This window comes from Rhinolophus ferrumequinum, chromosome 9 (assembly GCF_004115265.2).
Source record: "Rhinolophus ferrumequinum isolate MPI-CBG mRhiFer1 chromosome 9, mRhiFer1_v1.p, whole genome shotgun sequence".
NCBI classification, from domain to species: domain Eukaryota; kingdom Metazoa; phylum Chordata; class Mammalia; order Chiroptera; family Rhinolophidae; genus Rhinolophus; species Rhinolophus ferrumequinum.
In genome coordinates, this window is record NC_046292.1 from 45,646,173 (window position 1) to 45,666,956 (window position 20,784).

Sequence of the window (20,784 nt, forward strand, 5' to 3'; positions counted from 1 at the left end):
ATTCTTTGGAAGTAAGACCTCCAAGTCATGTATATTTTTAGGGGGTAAGGTCTTAAAGTGTTTACTTCAGTTTTGGTAGGGCATTTTTTTGGCTTTGTTCCTTTAACCTAAAAAATAGGATAAGACATTACATGAAATCTTACTTGAAGCCTATTTGGATTTTCCCTTACCTTGGAATATTCCCTAATCATCAGTAAGGAGATAATAGGGATGGCTTCTAATCTGCATGTGACAAATCAACAGTAATACCTTGTGTACATATATGAGGTGTGATCAAAAAATAAGATTATACTAAAAATTTTTTTCAGTTTACCTTCATTTATCCTTTCAGTGTCTTTTGCAACCAGTTCTAAGACATATCTTTTTCACTTGATTTAGCACTTACTTGTGATCTTTGTAAAATATAGTAAAAAAAAGCATTCCACATTCCATTTATACTACAAACAACACTAGCAAAAAGCACTAACCTGATTCACCGTTGTGCCTACAGATCCCTGGAGTACCATCTGAAGCATTTTGGGATCTGCGGGATCCTGATGTGTTGCAAATGCCAACTCCTGTGTCTTTTTCTGCATGTCTTCAATAGCAACCTCAATTGGGGTTAAGATGATCTGGGTGAAATAACATCTGTTATGTCAGTGTACAGATAAAAAACTATTTAATGAGCTTTATGTATAATCAGTTATGAAAACAGTGGACATCAATTGTAAACTGTTATCTAACAATAAAATCCCAAACTTTGGATGCCTAAATGAAAAATAAAAATCAACCTTTGAAACCAAAAGCTGAGCGTGAGCTAGCAACTTAGAAAATTAGTCTAAAGTTAATGACTCAAAATGGATGAAGTTCTAGTATATTACCATGTGAGGGATGGTACATAATGCTACACTCACACTATTCTCACACGGCTCCAATGTATTTGCTTCACTAAATCTGTTTCCCCATGTGTGAACTTACCTCCTCTTTGTGAGTGACATTGACCCTTGTCTTAATATAAGGAAAAGCATGAGAAGTAGTCAGAATGGTCTTCCGTTTGAATTGTTCATGAAGCTCTCCATGGGCACGCCCATCTAAAGTGAAGGGTGTACAGTACATGAAACGGCGAAGATTGTAATTTTTGTCAAAATATGTGATTCTGTCCTTCATCTCATATGTGTCAAAGTATGGCTCCACGTAGGTAATCTGAATATATGCCTGGGAAAGGAAAAAGTCCTTCATTTCCTCACTGTTAAATCATCATTCAGTCTTTCTCCAACAAAATTACAGAGCCTCAAAGATATGTCTATGTGTCATTACAGTCTAATCAACCATACCTTGTTAGGATCTAATTTACACTTGTCTACAGGATTAGAATCCTTGATTACTTCAACAACATCCTCTCCAAATCTTTCTCCATAAAATCCCTACAATAAAGAAAAATAAATCTTTTACATGAAGGTAACAGCATTAGAGAACAGAGAAGGCCCCTGAGGGAGACTCCTGAGCAAAATTAGGCCATTTAGTAAGTTCTTGTACAACCATGTTAATAATTACAAAGTAATAATCATTTAGGTTCACAAAAATTGTATTTAGCCTACAAATTGGCGTGGTTTCAGTCCATATTTATTTGATATTATCCCCATCTACTCACTTTAAATGACATAAAATAAAACTATTTTCTTCAATAAAAGTACAGGATTCCACAAGAGGTCCTCAAGAAAAACAAAAAGGGAATCAAAAGCAGAAACAAAATAAACTCAGGATGTTTGATGCATAGGATCTTTTACTGAGTTTGATGTGGCCTGATTTCTTGCAGACATGGGCCAATGGACAAGCGTTCATTTTTATGAATAATTGTAATGTTCCAGAATTTTCAAATAAAAGCATTGACCGGTTGAAGCATTGTACATGTTTAGATTTCGAAAAGGCAAGCCTGAGTCAAGAATGTAGTGAGTGTTTCATATGACGCTGAGTAGTAGCATGGGCAATGAATGGAGCTGTTTGAAAAGGAAAAATTAAATCTGAATCCTCAAAGAAGAAACCCTACTCTTCCCCCAAATATAATTTTTTAAATAAGTTTGGGAAATCCTGTCTCAATATTTTCCAAGACTTACCAAGCCTCTTGAAAAACAAAAAGTCACCGTTTAAGCCAATTTATGGAAGTTGAGCCCAAGAAAGTCACTAGTAAGAATATAACATCAGCTGAGAATTAAGAAAAAAAAAGCCTAGAGCAGTGCTTCTCAAACTCTTCTGTGAATACAAATCACCTGGGGATCTTGTTAAAATGCAGATTTTGATTCAGAAGTTCTAGGATAGGGCCTGAGATTCTGCCTTTAAAACAATCTCCCAGACAATGCCAATTTCTGGTCCCTGAACCACATTTTGAGTGACAAGAACAGAGAAAGGTTGAAAAGGATAACATTAGCAGGAAAGATTGGTTAGCCTCATAAATATGAAAATTAATCACTTATGGTGAAAATTAAGACTATCCAAAAGCACTAAAGCAAAAATTTAATCAGTATCCCTGTGTCAGTAAAAATATTTATATGTGGAAGAGTAACTAAAGGTTAAGGGATACTAAGAAGTGTTTTGAAGCTGTGATTTCAGGCTTTTAAATTCTAAAGATATCTCACTGGGACTCAATTAACCCAAAGAGATAAAGATCTGGGTCAGAAATTTTTTGGGTTCTAGTTCCATCATTAGTTGCTACTCAATTCGTTATGCCCTTTTCTACAAAATGTGGTAATACTATATATGTCTTCACAAATATGGAGTAATTCTGAAGGGTATAGTGGTTTCTAAAATATGTGTGAAAATAGAGCCTCAAAAAAAATAGTTAATATTATTAGACTGTTGCCATAAAAGATTTGAAAGAGTCGAACAAGTATTACTGTACTTATCAAAAATCCTTATACTCTAAATGAGTAGTTTATTTGGCAGGATCTGGCTTATTAAATGGTTAAACCTGGATTGAAAGTCTATTCATCATTACAAATTGAAGACATTTTATGAACCACCACAGCATTCACCTCCAATCTGTGCGATATCTCTGCAAGTTTGGTTATTGCAGGCTCCTTGTAAACAAATTCCTGTTCATCCAAATCTCCGAACTTGGTTCCATAAAAACCAACACGAAAATAGGTGCCAAACATCCGCTTACCATCCTAGGTTTAGGAAAGTAAAGAAACTTTAATACAAAGTCTTTTCGTTTTTCACATTATGTTTAGATGATTTTAGTATAACATTTCCAAAACACTGCAAAAAGTTTTAATTCAAAATTAAAATATTTCATTATTTCTCAAATGAAGGTAAAAACAAAGTAATAATCTTTCTTTTTTCATTATTTCTAACAAAATAACATTACGTAATTGGGCTTTTACCAAGTGACTAAATCACATGCGGTATATGTTTTTCAAGGTTTGTACCAAGTGATTACTTCACATTGGTCTATGTTTTAAGTCCAGGATATTTGTTTTCCTTTGAAATAAATTCACTCATTTTCCTTATTGCAAGAAAAGATGGTTGGTATAACATGAACTGTGCCTTAATTTTCCTGAAATTAGAGCATACTAAATAAAGTTAAATTTAAAAACAACATTAACATTTTTAGTTAGCATTAGGCTTTATATAATCTCTTTACATATATTAAATGAGATCATAAAAGTTAGGAAGCAAGTGTATATAGCACCTGGCATAGAGCAGACAATTAGTAAATGTCAAGACTATCCAGAAGCACTAAAGCAAAAATTTGCAATCAGTATCCCTGTGCCAATAAAAATATTTACATGTAGAAGAGTAACTAAAAATGGAATAGAAAGGGAAAAAATGTAAGAATGAAAGATTAAAAAAAAAAACCATTGAGACGAGTTGGTTTTCTAGTCCCCAAACCACCCACTGCATACACTAGCCACACATTCATTTCCAGTATGAAGTACACTAAGACACTCTTACACAGTACATGTGAAAACAAATTCCTTCAATAAGGATAAAATAGTTGAAAGCAATTCTTTCAATGCAATTCTTTCAATTTAGATATAAAGGTATTTCTTCTTAGTTTTGGGTTATTATTGAAAAGATTAAAGGGTATATAAAATAAGTCACAAATGTCACAGATAATTAAGCAAAATGGGAAACTCTGATCCTTAATTTAGCAATTTTATAATAATAATAAAAGAGTACAGTGACTAAAAATATCCCCACATTTTTTTCAGAAGTAAAGTTGTGTTGTTTTTCTTTAATGTCTTTGGAGTTAAATTTGAGGTCTCTAATTAAAAATTTTTTTCCACAAGCTATTTTATTTGAAAATTTAACAGATGTAAAAATTAAGTGATCACTATACCAAAGGAAATCTTTCAAGATAGATTAAATATATTCAACCAAAATTCTGATTAAAACCATCAATACGCAATGGAACAAGAGCAAATTTTGACATAATCAAGAAATGAAAACTGCATGGAAAATACAAGATATTTGAGAAAATTGACAATTTGTGATTATTATTTTTCAAAAATGTCATTCATGTACATATATGCATTCCTCTTTTTTTAACCCAGAAGTATTAAAATATTATTATTCTGGCTGTACTCCTCTCAGAGGTTTCCAAATTAAAACACTATTCCAAATCTTCAATATTGTAGACTTTTAAATATTTGAAGACAGCTATTCGGATCTGTTTCCTTTAGCTAAACTTTCCATTTCTCAGTCATCTTCATATGACAGTAATTAATACCCTGTTTGCATTTTTTTTAGTTTCTTAATGCCACTTTTAAAGTGTGGTATCTCAGAAATAGACATAATACTGCTGATATGATCTGATCAGTGAGGGGATCAGGGGGCTCACTGCCTTCCTAGATCTGGACTTGAATTTGATTAATGCAGATTAAAACTGAACTACTGAGCAGCCATTTAAAACTCTTTTACTTGCTTCCTCTAGTGAAAAAACTGAGTGGTTATAATGTTAGCCACTACTCATCAGGAAAATAGGATCTAGCTTCTTGAGAGTAAAAAATGTATTCAAATACAAAGGGTTAAGTGCTATAATTAAAAAGTGGTATCGAAAAATATTATTCCTGTTGGAGCCAGGTCACAAAAGAGGTGACACACAGACAGCGTTCTACAATTCAAAGAAGAATGAACAGTGGATGTGGAGGAAAGGAAAGAACATTGAAGCACAGAAAGATAAAGGGAAAAGAAAGGAAGAAAACAAAGTCATGAAACAGAATGTATGTAAGGGAAATTATATATTCATCCATTCACATATTTGAGTGCCTACTATGTGTCAGCAAACTGTTCTAGACATTTGTGATAAATCAGTGAACAAAAGAGATAGAGTGGTCAGGATAGGTCTTATCAAGCTGACATCTGAGCAAAGGTGGGGAAGGAGGTGTGAGAGTTATTCCTGTGGCTCTCTGGGGGAAGTGCATTCCAGACAGAGGAAAGAGCCAGTGCAAAGGTCTGAAGGCAGGAGCCTACCTAGTGTATTTGGAGAACAGGAAGGTGGCCAGTGTGGCGGCAGAAAGTAAGGGGGAAAATGGAGGCTATAAGATCAAAAAGGTAACTATGTGGAGTTACTGGAACTGAAAATGAATGTGTGTGTACTAAAGTTGGGGAGGGAGCAGCAGAGGAAGGAAAGTTAGGAGTCTAAGTAAATTTATTTTCAAACTTAGAATTCTCTAGTGTCAAACCACTGAGCCTATCAGGTTCATGAAAACATAATCACATAGCTTCATCTTCAGGAAAAACATTACTTGATCTTTATTTTCTCTTTAGAGTTTTGGACCACAGAATATATCAGTTTTTTCTTTGAATTTTTTTTTTTAATTTACTTCCTATAATCTAGCGTATGTTTTTCTAATATTGCCTTCCAATACTGTTATGGACTCTTTGAACTTCCCATCATTCCCACACTTCAACTTATTTTTCCTTAGCAGTTCTACTTATTGAGTCCACAATCTTATGGTGATGAAACTAAATCACAGACAAGGAAATCCACCTACTGATCTATTCATGTCTCTAATGATTGAAATCTCTTATGACAATATATTTTAAACCTGTTCTAGTTCTTTTTATCTTTATTTCATAAAAAAACATTCTGTTGGGCAAATTATATATTTCCAGAGTGACATCACTTCTATAACTTTTTTTATCCTCACCCAGCTGTCTTCCACTATGCGTCCTTCAAATTAACTGACTTCCATATGGGCATACCAGTATTTCACACAGTGGTAATTCCCTTCCCTTCTATTAGATCTATTCCTCTTGAAGAACACATACGCTTTTATCAGTTTGTTTAGTCATAGATCTCAATTTCGGAACATCACAGTTGTTAGATTTTATTAATCAAATTGTGTTAAGATTTCAAGTAATAGTAATGATGATAATAAATATAGTAACAATAAAAATAGTAATCTCCAATATTTTTTGAGTACTTAATATTGCTAGACAGTGGATATCCAGTTTACATGCATTATGACAATTCCTATCACAACTCTGAGCTAGGTACCATTAATTTCTCCCTTATTTTAGAGCTGAGGAAAAGTAGTTTGCCAAGGTCACATTGTGTTGACCTTACTGTGATAGTGTTGGGAATTAAACCCCAATGTATTTGACACCTTAGTCCAAGTTCTTAACGCACACTTTATTTCCTATTATTTAAAAATTGGACTTGGGAAAAGAGAAAACAAAGGTGAACACTAAATAGCCATTAAGGTACTGAAACTGGCACAGCAGATTAACAGCCACCATGATTCATGAAGGGTTCATGATTTGTTATTTTGCATGGTAAATACTTTACCAAATTGCTAAATATCGGGTTTTAGAGTTATCTTTTACATACACACACAAAGCCACACATACATCCCCCAAAAGTTTTGCCAACTCAAATAGTTTGTACCAAATCAAGGAGCATAATGAAAAATGAAACACATTGCTAATACATAAACCCAGAAGGCTTTTCCTATAAGTCAGAGAGTGAGTTATCAATTCAAAGACTCTTTCTATTAATGTATAAATTATGCTTACTGTGAGAGTTCTTTGAGAATACTAGGAAATTAGCTAGGAAACATAGTTTCTAGAAAAAATGAAATTACTGAAGTTTTCTGAGTCAAAAAGAAAAATATTCACAAGATAGGAACTTACCACAATAGACAATAGTAAAAGTAGGGAGTAGGGTCAGCAACCAGGGTCAAGAGAGAAGAGAAAACAGAAAGCATTTTAATTAGGGAAATTTCAAAACAAATAAGCAGCAAATGGTAGCAAACACATTTTAAAAAATGCAAGCATCCATTAAAGTTTTACAAGGAAAAAGCAAAAAACAAGCGTGCAACAATTTTAGAAGCTATACAGCTAAAGGTCCAGTGAAAGGTAGTGCCAAGAAAATAAACAAGAAAATAAAGCCTGTGCGACTTTTACCATGCAATAAACATGATGACAGAATGATATTAATGTCATAACCAGTGAAAATCATACCTTTCAGGGGTCGATTTAGCATCAAGCCACTAGTAATAAACTGCTCAGAGGTTTCAATGTTATCTTCTTTTATACCTACTTTTCATCTAATTCCATTTCATCTTAGGAAATCCATAAGGAACTTTAAACTCATAGATAACCACGGCAAGTCTCTTTATGTATGGCTTAACTGGGGTATTCTATATTATATATTAATAAGGTCATACACATTTAATCTGGAGAATTAAAGTACATGTAAAAGCACAAAAGCAAAAGGTGGAAACCAATTCAGAAATGGAAGAAAATGCAGTAGTAACATTTGTTTCTAAAGTTTTCTATTTGGGTCCCAAAATAAGGATTGCAATGCAAAACAAAACAAAGAAAGCCTAAGCTATTTAGTCAACATAAACTTGACTACCAAGTGAGAGGCAAAGCAGACAAACTTTACAAATACACCTAGCTTTAAATAAATCTGATTTATTAATACCTTGCTTTACCTCATCAAAATAAATTAAGGCACATTTTATAGAATTCTTCCCTTTATAGAAAAATTTGAAAACAATGGCAATCAATTTCTTCCTGGCATTTTTCAGGTAAGATTTTATTTATATGTAATTTTTACAAGTCTAACTAACTACTTACTACATAAAAGGAAGCACCCATAGTCTTCATTAAACACTAGTTATCAAACAGTCAGAATGAGGTCAAATTAAATTTCAAGTCCTCTCAATCTCTTTGTCCTTCCCCCCGCAAATTTAAATGACAGAAGTAAATTTAATTTCTCTCCTTAGTAGTGCTTATACTCTAGGTGAAGTGACTCAAGATCAAATCAACAGATTCTTTCATCAATTCTAAGATGCACATTTTTTTTGCCTACATTTTAATATCTCTGTAGTTGGCATTCATCTTTCAACTGATAGGCGGTTGTGGTTTAATACACAAGTTTCTTTTTTCTTTCTTAAAGGCATATAAAATAATGGGATGGCATCTTAGATCAGACAAAATATAGTATTTTCTATTTACACCTCTGAGCAATAACACATAAATCGACCTCTGTAAAATGAGGTGAAACAATATGGTTAAAAAAAGAAATCTTTGTGTAAATGTTGATGAAAGAAAATGCTTCAAAGGATAAAAACAAACTAAAGTGATGACAAAGTGGCTCATTTACCAAAGAATCTCATTAGTGGAACACGTGGATTTCCATGCACTGCCTACAACCTCTTAATAATAATTTTTGAAAAATAGCTTACAATAGTTTAACAAAATTTCTTTGGTTAATGAATTCAGTTGATAGCAGATAGCAACAGAATGCCCACAGCTAGCACATGTGGGCAAAGCATTGGCATAAGAAATCTGATCAAATCAATCTATTAGTGTCTTTAACTAACTAAAACATTACCTACCTCCCAGCCAGTACTCTGTATAATAAAAAGTGAAAAAGGGAAGTCATAAAAAAAACTGTTTAAAAAGAACAACAATAAAAAAAAAAAAACGCCAAAGGGAGTTCAGTAGTGTAAGGCACCGTATACCGTATACCATAAATTCTTCTCCATGAATAGAAGACACCAGGATATTTTTAAACACCATATTCTTTCACTTAAGACCTGTGATACTTTTATAAATTGCTTGTTCAAAACCTAGTAGCTATAATTTCACCTTTTAAAAATTTTGAAGTGAAAGTACAAATTTTTGGGGAAAGAGACCCAACTGCTTCCATTTGTGTGTCTTAATTAGATCCCTAAAGAAACTGAACTGTATGTACATCACTGAACTAACCAGGATAAATTGAAATAGAAATTGCAAATTTTGTTCAAATGCCTTTGATACAAATGGATGCAAGTTTCTTGGAATCCACTAATTCTAGATGTCCCAGACCTGACATGTATAATTTGCAATTTACAGTTCTAGAGGCTGGGATGAGATTCCTTTGACAGTATAACTGATTATTAGAAAGACCCACCTGTTATGATCACGAATCCAGTAAATCTTTTGCAACTTCAATATGTTAGTAGATAACAATAAAATTCTGGCTTAACAATATAGCAGCCCTATTTTAAGACTGTTAAAGTTTTTAGATTATATCAATTCATCTAGAACAGCTTAGTCCATGGCAAGAAAGAGGTCAAGCTGACAAGACAATAAAGTAGGGCTAGTACTGAATACAAAAGTGGATATTCAATACTCCACTTCTTTCTTAGATGATGGCAGTAGCAGATAATAGCATGGGCAGCACAGGAAAGGGAATAGAAAAGTGGAGAAGGAGGAGGCTCAACAGGATATTTCAGAGTATTTTAATAGAGCCAGGGATTTAGTTCCAGGGACATCAGTTGCTAGTAGTCTACTTCATTTTTAAACCAAGTGTATTTTGATTTTAATTTGGGTGATAATATGTGGTTTCCATGAACTATAAACAAGTATGAAAGTTACACTATTATAATTGAATAAACAGACAACCATTTTATACATTATTTTCATATTAGAAATATATCAAAGGGTGAGTGAATGGAAACATCTAGGAAAAACAGTTAAATCCAGTTGAAATCACGAAAAAATATTAGAGGTTTATAAAATTTTCATATCATTTAATAAAAAATTTAAATATGAAAACTTTTGGCAGCAAAGGATTAGAAATCCATTTAAAAATCAGATTCACAATTATAACACACTGTGTAACAGAAAGTAACTCACAATTTTAAAAAATTTGGTAACTAGTGATAATTCAAGTAAAAGTGGAAAAAAAAAGAAAAGCTATGTGGGAAGTTTATGGCAATCATAATCTCCTTTAGGTAAATTCATTTTTTGTTAATGAGTCTTGCTTTGGCCCTGAACCATCATTTTGACACTGTTCATTTGTAACCTGATTAAAATGGCCATTTCACGAGATGTAGTTTGACATCAGTACAAAGCAACACTAATGCTTTTAGGCAGTTTTCTCTGTTTATACTGAAGCTAGAAATTGCAATCATTACCTGGTGAACAATTTTGCTGAATGCTTCTTGAAGTTTACCATGAATCGTGGATAGTTTCTTTGCATCCCGATTAGCTTCATGAATAGGAATAAGGACTTTATAAACCTCATTAACTGCTTCATACATGCCAGCCTATAAGAATAATGATATGAGATGTTGTTTTCTTTTACATCAATAAGAAAGTAAATGTTTACAATTTATAAATTCACAGTGTTTCTGCTAAGACAACACCACAATACCACTGAAGCTTTTCAAGAGGACATAAAAACAAACAGTAATAATTTTTAATTTTACTAAAGTTTAATAAAAGAATTTTGCACAATGTATTATCTCCTCTAGATGGATGGATGGATATATATGTATGTATGCGTGTGTGCATTTAATATACATACACATATGCATATTTATATTTTGATAAAATTTGAATTGGATATTGTGCCTCTATCTACTCGGTAATTACATGACTAAGGTAAATGTGTGTACTTATATAATATGCATATAAACTTTTGCAGAAACTAATTCTGAGCAGAGGAATGAAAGAAATCCAATTACTACACTGGTTACAGATACACAGATATCAGATAACCTGTGGCCACCTAGGGAACTAAAATTATTTACTTTTCTGAAATATTAAATTGACACAGAAAATCTTATTGGAAATCTCCTGTGGAAAAATCACTGATTTTTACAAAACATGAAAGGGTTCTGAGCCACCAGATTTTATTCCATTAGCGGCTACTTGGCCAGTGGTGTTGGCCAAAGGTTGCTATGGTTATACTCAGAGTGAAAGACGAAATGTGTTTGTACTGCTATTCCATTCATTCTCTCGTCCTTATTAATCATGGATTGGTGGCTTTAGTGAGGGAAGAGAAAGATTTTTTTTCCCCCACAACTACTGAGTTCCCATTGCCTCAAAAATCAGCAAACATATTTTCCCAAGGAAATAAACACATGGTTCTTATATTTTCTAGTCAGTTCACAGGTGTATATGTAAGCAATCATGTAACTGTACTAGTGAAATATATTTAGTGTAACTAAAATGCCCCAATAATTATTTTAATTAAGATTAAATAAATTAATTGAAAAAGAATGAAATTCATAATTACATGCTATTGTAAAAGAAATTCTGTAATATAGGCCACAATCTAAACTGACTTACTGTGAATTATTAAAATTACACACACACACACACACACACACAGAGTGTATATTCATTAAAATATTCCATTAATAGAAAAAAAACTTTTCCTCCTGCTAATTCAGATCACATAAATTGAAATGCAAGGAGTAGAGACGTGGGGGAAGAAATCAAGACAATCAAGGTCTTCAAAGAGGAAATTTTAAAGTGGACCAACGCTTAATATCCTTGGAGTCTTAGAATCATTATATTTAAATGAGCTGGTTCTAAGTACCAATAATGATGAAGAAGATGACAATGCCAAACATACTAGTACGTAACGGGAGCCAGGCACTATGATAAGCACTTTACATATATTAACTCATTCAATCCTGATAACATTCCTATGAAGCAGGTACTATTATTAGATGCATTTAATGGATAAGAAAAGTGGGGCACTGATAGATTAATTGTGTCTGAAATGATTTGACTACTAAGGTAGCAGAGCCAGGATTTGAACTCTGGCTGTATGCCTTCTAAGTCTATGCTGTCAATCAATAGACTGCAGAGTAGGGTTAAGGCCAGGGGAAGACATAGCACCAATTCCCCATAGTTGTTCAGCGGGGAAGGAAGGCAGCATTGCATATTACCTCAAGCTTCCCTTTTATGTTAACATGAACCTCACCGTCTCCTAAACCTTGGTGCTGAGACACTACACACTCAGAAAAGTCACAGATAGTAAGGGACCCTATCACCATGGTTCAAGAAAGTAAGCAGGGGTTTGGCTAGCTATCTTTCCATTCTCCAATAAACACCTTATCTCAGATCCAAGTGACTGCTTCAATTCTTCCCATACAGATGGGGAGGGACAAGGATGGGGTTATAGCACAGCAGGGTAAGTCAGACAAGGGATCTAGGATGCAGTTCGTAAAGCTCCTCACAAATAAGCTCCTGGCCCCTTACACCTACTTAATAGGGCTCACTATGCAACCAATGGAATGAGTGGCTGTAACTTTCCTGAGCACCAGGGAAATGCCCAACACACTGAAAAGAAGATTCTCCCTTTCCCCCAATAGACAAGTTCTATATTTAGAGCCATGTCAGTCTACCCAAACAGGAACTTAAATCATCCAGAGGCTTTTTATTTTATTTCATTTTTTTAATAAAATTTTAAGGTTTTAGAAAATGTTTGGTGGTAAAAGTTGTGTAAACTAAAAAAAAAAAAATCCGTTGTAGATTAAATGCTGGTTAATAAACAAGCAAATGGAAAACGCTAGCAGAAGTGACAGATTATTAAGACAAAAAGAAGTAAACAATGATGAATGTAGAAAGAAAATTTGTTCCTAGATAGCTCTTAAGGTACTTAGAAAAAACTATCATGAAGAAAAAGCAGGACCTTAGGCTGAGAGAATAAATACACACGGCCCTAATAATTCAGAGGTATGTAGCTGAGGAGAAAGAACAAGAGTCATCTACCATAGAGAAAGAAGCAGCTGCTTGTTCCAGTAATCCCACAAGTCCTGACTCAGTAAAGTACTTTCCAGAGCAGATACCTTCTTCATCTGGAGATACCACGTCATCTGAGACTGCAGACTCTTCTAAAACATTAGATGAAATATTCTAGGGGGGAAAATTAAAAGGCTTGTAAAATGCAATTAATTTCTTAGCATGAAAGATATATGTGAAGAAGTATTTGAAGGTGAAATATAATTATCAGCTTAGGTTAAAAAAAGGGTAGTCAATACACAGAGAAAATACAAATCTCTAAAAACTTTTTGTATTTTCAAAATGACAATAAAATAGGGACGGCCGGATGGTTGAGTTGGTTAGAGGTTGAGCTCTGAACAACAGGGTTGCTGGTTCAATTCCCGCATGGGATGGTGGGCTGCGCCCCACGCAACTAAAGATTGAAAGCGGCGACTTGACTTGGAGCTGAGCTGCGCCATCCACAACTAGATTGAAGGACAACGACTTGGAGCTGATGGGCCCCGGAGAAACACATTGTTCCCCAATATTCCCCAATAAAATTAAAAAAAAAATTATAAAAAAAAGATGACAAAATAAAACACCATTGCTAGATAACTTTTCTATTAATAAAAAGTTGTGAGAAAAAAAAATTTTTAAATCACGGGCAATATGACATAGGACATCTAAGGAGACTTAAACAGTATTGAATTTAACTGATCTTGTCAAAACTCCCTATGAGGGAAATTAAGGTATAAAAATGGTCTCTTTGATTTGCTAATATACATTGAGTTGATGAAAAAACTCAGGTATAAAAAAGCCCTTTTACCCCATGACATTGGGATCAGCCACTATTTCTTAAAAAAGAAATGATATATACATACCTTAAATATTTTATTTTAACCGAAACATTTGCAGTAGTTATACACTGATTTGTCAACTTTTTGAAATAGTTCTAGGCCATTTCTTTATGTATGGTCTCCTGTCTGAATTCCATGTAATCTCTCTTCACTAAATATCCACAATGCAACTGTCATTTAACATTTCCAGTTTTGGTTTTTTAGAGTAGAGTAAAATTTGAATTCAAAAAGATGATCAAATTAGGCTACATTTCTAGGAGCTTTTCCCGCAATCTTTTGTATTTGGTCCAAAGTTAATGCAACAGAAATTGTTTTGGAGAGTCACTTTTATCAAGTCTTTGGCAAATCACTTGACTCAGTTTTCAGAGAAACAACAACTACTTTCTTTTTGTATTCAGATTTCATCAGAGGACATAATATTTAATTAAATTTTGAAAATTTTCAAACCTGACATTAACAGGCTTTGAGAAAAAGCAAAGCATGACTGACTCTTGGAAAGACAAGAATTCTGCGTCATGGTGTTAGCATATTTTATACAGCGACTGGAGAATGGTGGTTTATCTGGTGTATTAAGTAAAAGCTAATGAAGAGTTTCTACTGATTTCTGATTCTCAGTATTTTGTGTGCATTACATAGATGCTATAAAGTCCATAGCAGTAAAGAATAAATTTAGCACCAATAATTCAGAAATAAGAAAATGTGGAAAGAGAATTAACAAAAAGTAGTCCCTAAAAATGTATTAAGGACAGTGATAGTGAAATGTTAATTCATCTTATGAAGCACACCGTCAGTCTTTACGCTTTCCTTCCAAGATGAATGAATCTAAACACCAGTGAATAAAGTTAAAACCAAAAAAAGCACATACCTTAATTTAATGTAAACCTGGCAGATTCCTACCTGAAATGTTACACAGCCCACAGGAAGATACTTCCGGTCCTCCAGCATGCTCAAGTATTCAGCAACAAGTGCTGCTGAGTGGACCAGGCACTGTGCAGCTTCAGCATGATTGCTGCGTTCTGAGTGTTTGCCAGCCATGTTCTGCAACCAGGTCAGTCGCAGATCTGGAGAGGTCTGGTAGCCCTTGGCAATTCTAAGTGGAACAGAAATTCTTCTCAATTAGTATTTGCTTCCTAAGCTGAAAAGGAGTTTAGGTTGCTCGCTCAGTATTTACCTATAAAGGTTTCTATTATCTAACATAACCTATTAAGAGAAGTTTTTGAGTGATATGAAAATGTCTTTGAGTATGCTTAGAGAAATAGGAGGCCGTGGGCCCATAACGTGGGTAATACCAGTTTTGTTTTGTTTTTTTGGGGGGGATGGGGAACACAGTAATAAAAGACATGCCATATTAAAATCTGGCCATTAAGAAAATAATCGGTAAGGAAAAACTATGAGAATGTTTGTGTTCACCATGGGAACATAAAAGAGTTATGTATTCAAGGAAAAAGAGATTTATAAAAGTATTGCATCACCTTTATTTTAAAGAAAATATTTGTTTTATATGTGCCTTTAAAGAACTCCTAAACTGTGAAAAAAGAGGGTCATATGGCAAAGAAAAAGTCTCAAGTTTTCCTTACATGTTTCAATATACAATAGGAATTACAAAATTCTCAAAATGTGCCCCTAGAAATATTATTCTATAGGCATAACCATATTTCAAGTCATGAAAATTAATGTTACGGTAAAACAGTTCACTGTATTTTCTTCCTAAAGTACTAATTTTTACATTTAAAATATGGGTCTTGGGCGTTCCTAGGAAGTCTAGGGCCCAGGACACCAACGTGTTAAATGTGTTATGATTATTTTTTTAAATCTTCCTGTCTTTATAATCAATAAATATACTAAACAATTAATGCATAGTTCTTAAAAGAAGTGATACAGGGGATCTGAAAAAGCAGCCTGGAAAAAGTGCATTTTGACTTTTCAATCTACCATTAGAAAATGACTTAATATTTCTATGTTTATTTTTTCATCCAGTGTTTTCTGTGTGTGTTACTAACTTAAGCCCATTATACAAGGTATAAGTGAATCAAACAAATGCTACCTACCTGTACATCAGATCAATCAACATTTCAGGATCCTCCTGGTGTTCCTTCATTTTAACAGTATCAGAAAGGATCATATGGAGATTGAAAACCAAATCTTGGACCTGCAGCAAAGAATTATATGAAAAAATATTCTTCAATTGCCATTCATTCACAATTACTAAATTAGTTTGGAAAATATTTCAGATGAGCATCTGAAGATTTCAAAACAAATAATATGATATTGACACAGTTCTGAAGAGCACAGTTATGCTGGGGTATGGTGGATTAGGAATAGTAAACTTTATATAAATTCATCAGCAGACTTTTTTTTTTTCCAGTTCTCTCACCTGGAAACAAGTAGAACTATAAATAGAAATAAGATATAGGGACATAGTGGATACAAGAAAAGAACACAAAAGGACATGCTCTCCTATCTTTCTGATTTTTCCCAAAAGGTAATTTGTAGAAACTTTAGTTTTTAAGGCAAATTATTCTTTTAATAACAAGTGAAAATAATGTTTCATTGTAAAGGTTTTTGTTGTCTATACTGCCTAAGTTTACTGTTCTTTTTGTTACAAATTCATGGAATTAAACACTTTTTATTAAATATTCCAAGAAGGAAGGGTGACTTATTGAAACAAAAATGTCAGTCCTATCTATGGCATAGGATACATGGATTGCAAGAAAAATATAGATTTCTCCAATAAAAACCAAAGTTTCATTTAAGAATTGGAAAGTGCCTATTTATAATCCCTATTACAATTAACAATGGAGAAAGTAGCATTTCTGACCTGATCAGGAAAGGTTGTTTCCCTCAATTCCAGATCTTCTTCAGCATATGTTAATATAGTCTTTAAAGAGCGTCTTAAGAATTCTTCATTAAAATTCTGAGATGTGCCCACCAAGGAAGACAGTGACATGGTTACCTGCATTTTCACCCTGGCAAAGTTCTGTAACAGAGAATTGGTCAGGTCAGCATTTAATATAGGAAAGCTTAAAGGAAAAAAGTCTACACTTTTTTTTTTTAACTTCCTAAAAGGAAAAGGTTAGTTAATGAAAAAATACCACTCTAAGCAAAATATTTTTAAAAAAGTAATGAAACATGCATATTGAAATCTTAATTTCAAAAGGACATAAAACAGAATTTTGCTGTGAACAATATGCTGCAGAACAGGGTTAAAAAAAAAAAGCCATGTGTTAGAAGTGAATTAAATAGAAGTTGTGCCTAGGACTTTACTGACCTATTATGAGGTACATGTTATTAATAATAACATGAACATTTTTACATGTGAGGTAAAAAGCTTGACCAACGTCACAAAATTCTTAAGTGGTAGAAGTAGTCTTTAAATTCTAACCCATTTCATTAGGTCCATTACTATGATAAAAGTAATTTAACACACATCATGCATAAAGTAACTTAAAGGTAGAATCTTTGAAGTGATGCCTGTAAGAGTTTACATTCTTTTTTTAGTGTAAATTCATTTCTGTTCCACCATTCCCCACTACGAACCCACTCTTAAGGGGTTATCAGTAACAATGCAGTAATTGCCAAATTCAGGGTTTTTGGGGTCAGTATTCTACTTGACACCTCTGTATGTTTACATGTATTGATTACTGTTTCCCTGAACATTTCCTGCCTTATCTTCAGGGGTACCACTTTATCCTGATTTTCCTATTCTTTATCCACTCCTTTTCTGTCTCCTTTATTCCTCAGTTGCCCGTCTTAAATACTAGTGTTACCAAAAATTCTGTCAAGAAACCTTTTCACTTGTACTCTAAATAGCCTCATCCATTTCGTTGCCTTCGACTAGTGTAGACACATGTGTGTGTCTTCAGCTCATGTTTCTCTCTAGAGCTCCCAGGCTATTATATTTTACTAGATGGCTCTATCTGAATATCTCATGGGTATCTCAATTTTAATATTTCTTAATAAATAAATAGTGCTACTATTTTTATAGTCACTCAGGTCAAAAATCTAGGAGTCATTCTCCCCTCCCATTATTCATACCATAAATCCAATTCACACTATCTTCTAATCTGTTTCAGTCTGTTCTTTTCTCCATTCTCAATGCCATTGCTTTAGTTTACACCCTTACCATTTCTTCCTTGGATTACTGCAATAACTTCCTAACAGATCTTTCTGCCTTTTCTCTTATCCCTCAAGTCTATCTTCCACATAACATCAGGAAAATTTTTGTAAAATGCAAATCTAAACGCATCACTCCTCTTCTTAAAATACTCCAATGGCTGCCCATAGCTTTAAGGATAAAATTCAATTATCAACTCAATAATGTGTAAAACTATGTGGTGGGAACTAAGAGTACAAAACTAAACAAAACAATTATCTGCCCTATGATAGCTTAGTCCAGGCCTTTTTAATTACTTTATCTCTTACTACTCTCTCTTCCAGCCATAATCATCAAGAAGTGCTAAAAAAAGTATCTTTCTCTGTTTGCCTGTTTCATTCTCTCATCTCCATGCCTTTCTAATTATGCACAAAGCTCTATTCACCTACTTATCCGTCTGATTGGGCAATTAATTCTTCATCCTTAGTTCACGCATCTCCTCTTTCTGCAAATCCGTCCCTGAGTGCATAAGCTATTTTTCTCTGTGCTTAAACAGTTTCCTGTGCTAACCTCTCAGTATATTAACAACAGCAAATACTTATTCAGCATTTCCTCAGTGACATTTACTGTTACAAGTATTTTACTTAATATTAATTTATATAATCCTCACACAATCATCTGAAGTAGGTACTTATTACTATTATTAGATGAACATTACCTGTTCATCTCCGTCCCCACTGATGCTAAGCTACTTGAAAAAAGGACTGTCCTTTTATCTGTCTGCCCAGTGCCTACTATAGTACCTAATACACAGTTCTAATACCTATTACATAAACTATAGAAATGACTGCCAGTTTTAAATTACCTCTTCTTTTTTAGAGGTACCACCTGACACTAAGAGGATAAATTACCTGTTTTTATCCTGTTATATAAAGGTTTCCAAAAATAACAGAAAAATATATCAAGAAACTTCAAGTGTGGTCCAATTTTAGGAACCCGATTTTAAAACTAAACAAGATCAATAAAGTAACTGGATTCTTCTGTTCTGGATTAAGAAGTAAGATTTGGCTTCCAGTAAAAATAGAATAGTGTGAGAGTAATTTCTCACTTCTCCTGGATTTCATACAAGAAAAGATGAATAGGAAAAAATCCATAACTCTTTTCAGCAAAATGAAGAGACCAATATAATCCATATATTAGAAAAATGCGTAAGGATTGCCAAGACATGCTAAGATAGGAAGTTAATAGAAGGCAAAGAGGGGAAAGAAAATTGTGAGGAATCCTAGGGTAGAGATTTCAAAAATAATGGGAAAAAATACTTCTTTTAAATACAAGACTCACTTTGAAGTGATAAAACTATCTGTCTTGAAAAGAACATGAGCTAAAAATCCGGGAGGACTGAACAGAAATGGATTGACCAGAAACTTCAGGAAGTTAGGCAATATGTGTGTGCAATAGCAAAATTCCTTGAGAAACACATTCCTTAAGAAACTTCCTACAAATACGTGGGCCAAGATAATCCAGCTCATTCTGTGTTAAGATCAGTGAAACTCACCAGATAAAGAACACTTATAATAAAAATGCTGTCATGAAACATGAAAAAATGAAATGTTTTGCCTTGAATTATAAAAAATTTATGAAGCCATTAACTTTAAGAAGGAAAACAAAATAAGAATAAAGTAATTTAAAGAAAGATAACAAGAATAGAAAGTGATGAAATAGGAGCTTACATGTGAGCTGACATTACTTGAAAAAGAAATAGAAAAGAAAAAGATAAAAATGGTTAAAAAAAGATAGAGATGTGAAGAGCACATAGGAATATAGGGGAGAGAAATAAGAAAAGCAACAAAAATTAATGGAAATTTAAAAAGTATCAAAAAGGGAAAGAGAAAATGATAGGTAGAAAGTAAAGCAAAAAATAGATCCAACATATGTATAATTGGTACTCAGCTAAAACTCTTTAAACCCTGGAAAAAAATTTTATGTAATTGCATACTCAAAAATACTTTCTGAAATACATGAATTTAAAATAGACATCATGTGCCTGAGAAAATTAACAAAAATCAGTCCACATCATGACATATTTGAGAAAAGGTATTTCATTTTAAATATAAAGAAAAAAATCACTTGAGCAGCTGGTAGGGAAAAAGTATTTAAAATGAAAGAAAACATCAGGCTATCTTCAGATATCTCTACAATATTTAATGCCGGAAGGAAATAGTACTCATGTACCTTTTTTTTTTTTTAATTAAGTGTTCTTTATCTGGTAAGTTTTGCTGATCTTTTTCACCCTTTTTATTATTCAAAGTTTGAGGCAAAAATTTCATAACCATCTTTGCTATCTTAGAAGTACAGGCAACTTTAAGTAAGTAAGAACTTATAAAATATTATTCCCAAGAACTTTCTTGAGTAAACTACAGGATAATATTTAGCTGCTTGATATTCATTCAGATATTGTTGACAATTTTCTTTTCAGCACTTGACATAATTGATGATGGGCTGAATGACTTTTGTTGAATTAAATAATAAAGTTTTGTTTTTTTCATTTTCAAAGCCCAAGTCACACACAAAAGCACTGAGGATCAAACACAAACAACATCCACAAAAAAGCGAATGGAAACCAACAGGTACCTATAGACCACGTCTTGCCACATTGGGTTGAAGCAATTGATTGAAAGTCCCCCAAATCACAGCCATATATTTTCCATAGTTTTATAGCACCAATTTTGCATATATTTTGTTCTTTGTTTATCTTCCATGAACTTAATGTCAATGCTCCTCATGTAATACCTAACAAAACCCAATGAAATAAATATAGCTGACCCTTGAACAACATGGGTTTGAACTGCAAAG

General features: G+C 33.3%; 1 protein-coding gene across 7 annotated transcripts in view; it reads right to left on the minus strand.

Annotated features, from left to right (window-relative positions):
• DOCK7 (dedicator of cytokinesis 7) overlaps positions 1–20,784 on the minus strand; it is a 190,860-nt gene that overhangs the window by 7,885 nt on the left and 162,191 nt on the right. For 4 of the 7 annotated variants that reach the window (XM_033114069.1, XM_033114071.1, XM_033114073.1 and 1 more), the window contains 10 exons: positions 16,657–16,815; positions 15,887–15,987; positions 14,736–14,928; positions 12,991–13,134; positions 10,398–10,529; positions 8,832–8,846; positions 3,009–3,134; positions 1,314–1,403; positions 958–1,194; positions 468–611 (listed from right to left, as the gene is read on the minus strand). In XM_033114069.1, the coding sequence (XP_032969960.1) occupies positions 468–611; positions 958–1,194; positions 1,314–1,403; positions 3,009–3,134; positions 8,832–8,846; positions 10,398–10,529; positions 12,991–13,134; positions 14,736–14,928; positions 15,887–15,987; positions 16,657–16,815 (1,341 nt within the window). Of the gene's footprint in view, positions 1–467; positions 612–957; positions 1,195–1,313; positions 1,404–3,008; positions 3,144–8,831; positions 8,847–10,397; positions 10,530–12,990; positions 13,135–14,735; positions 14,929–15,886; positions 15,988–16,656; positions 16,816–20,784 lie in introns of all 7 variants that reach the window. The other 3 variants (XM_033114070.1, XM_033114075.1, XM_033114072.1) reach the window with 1 other exon arrangement.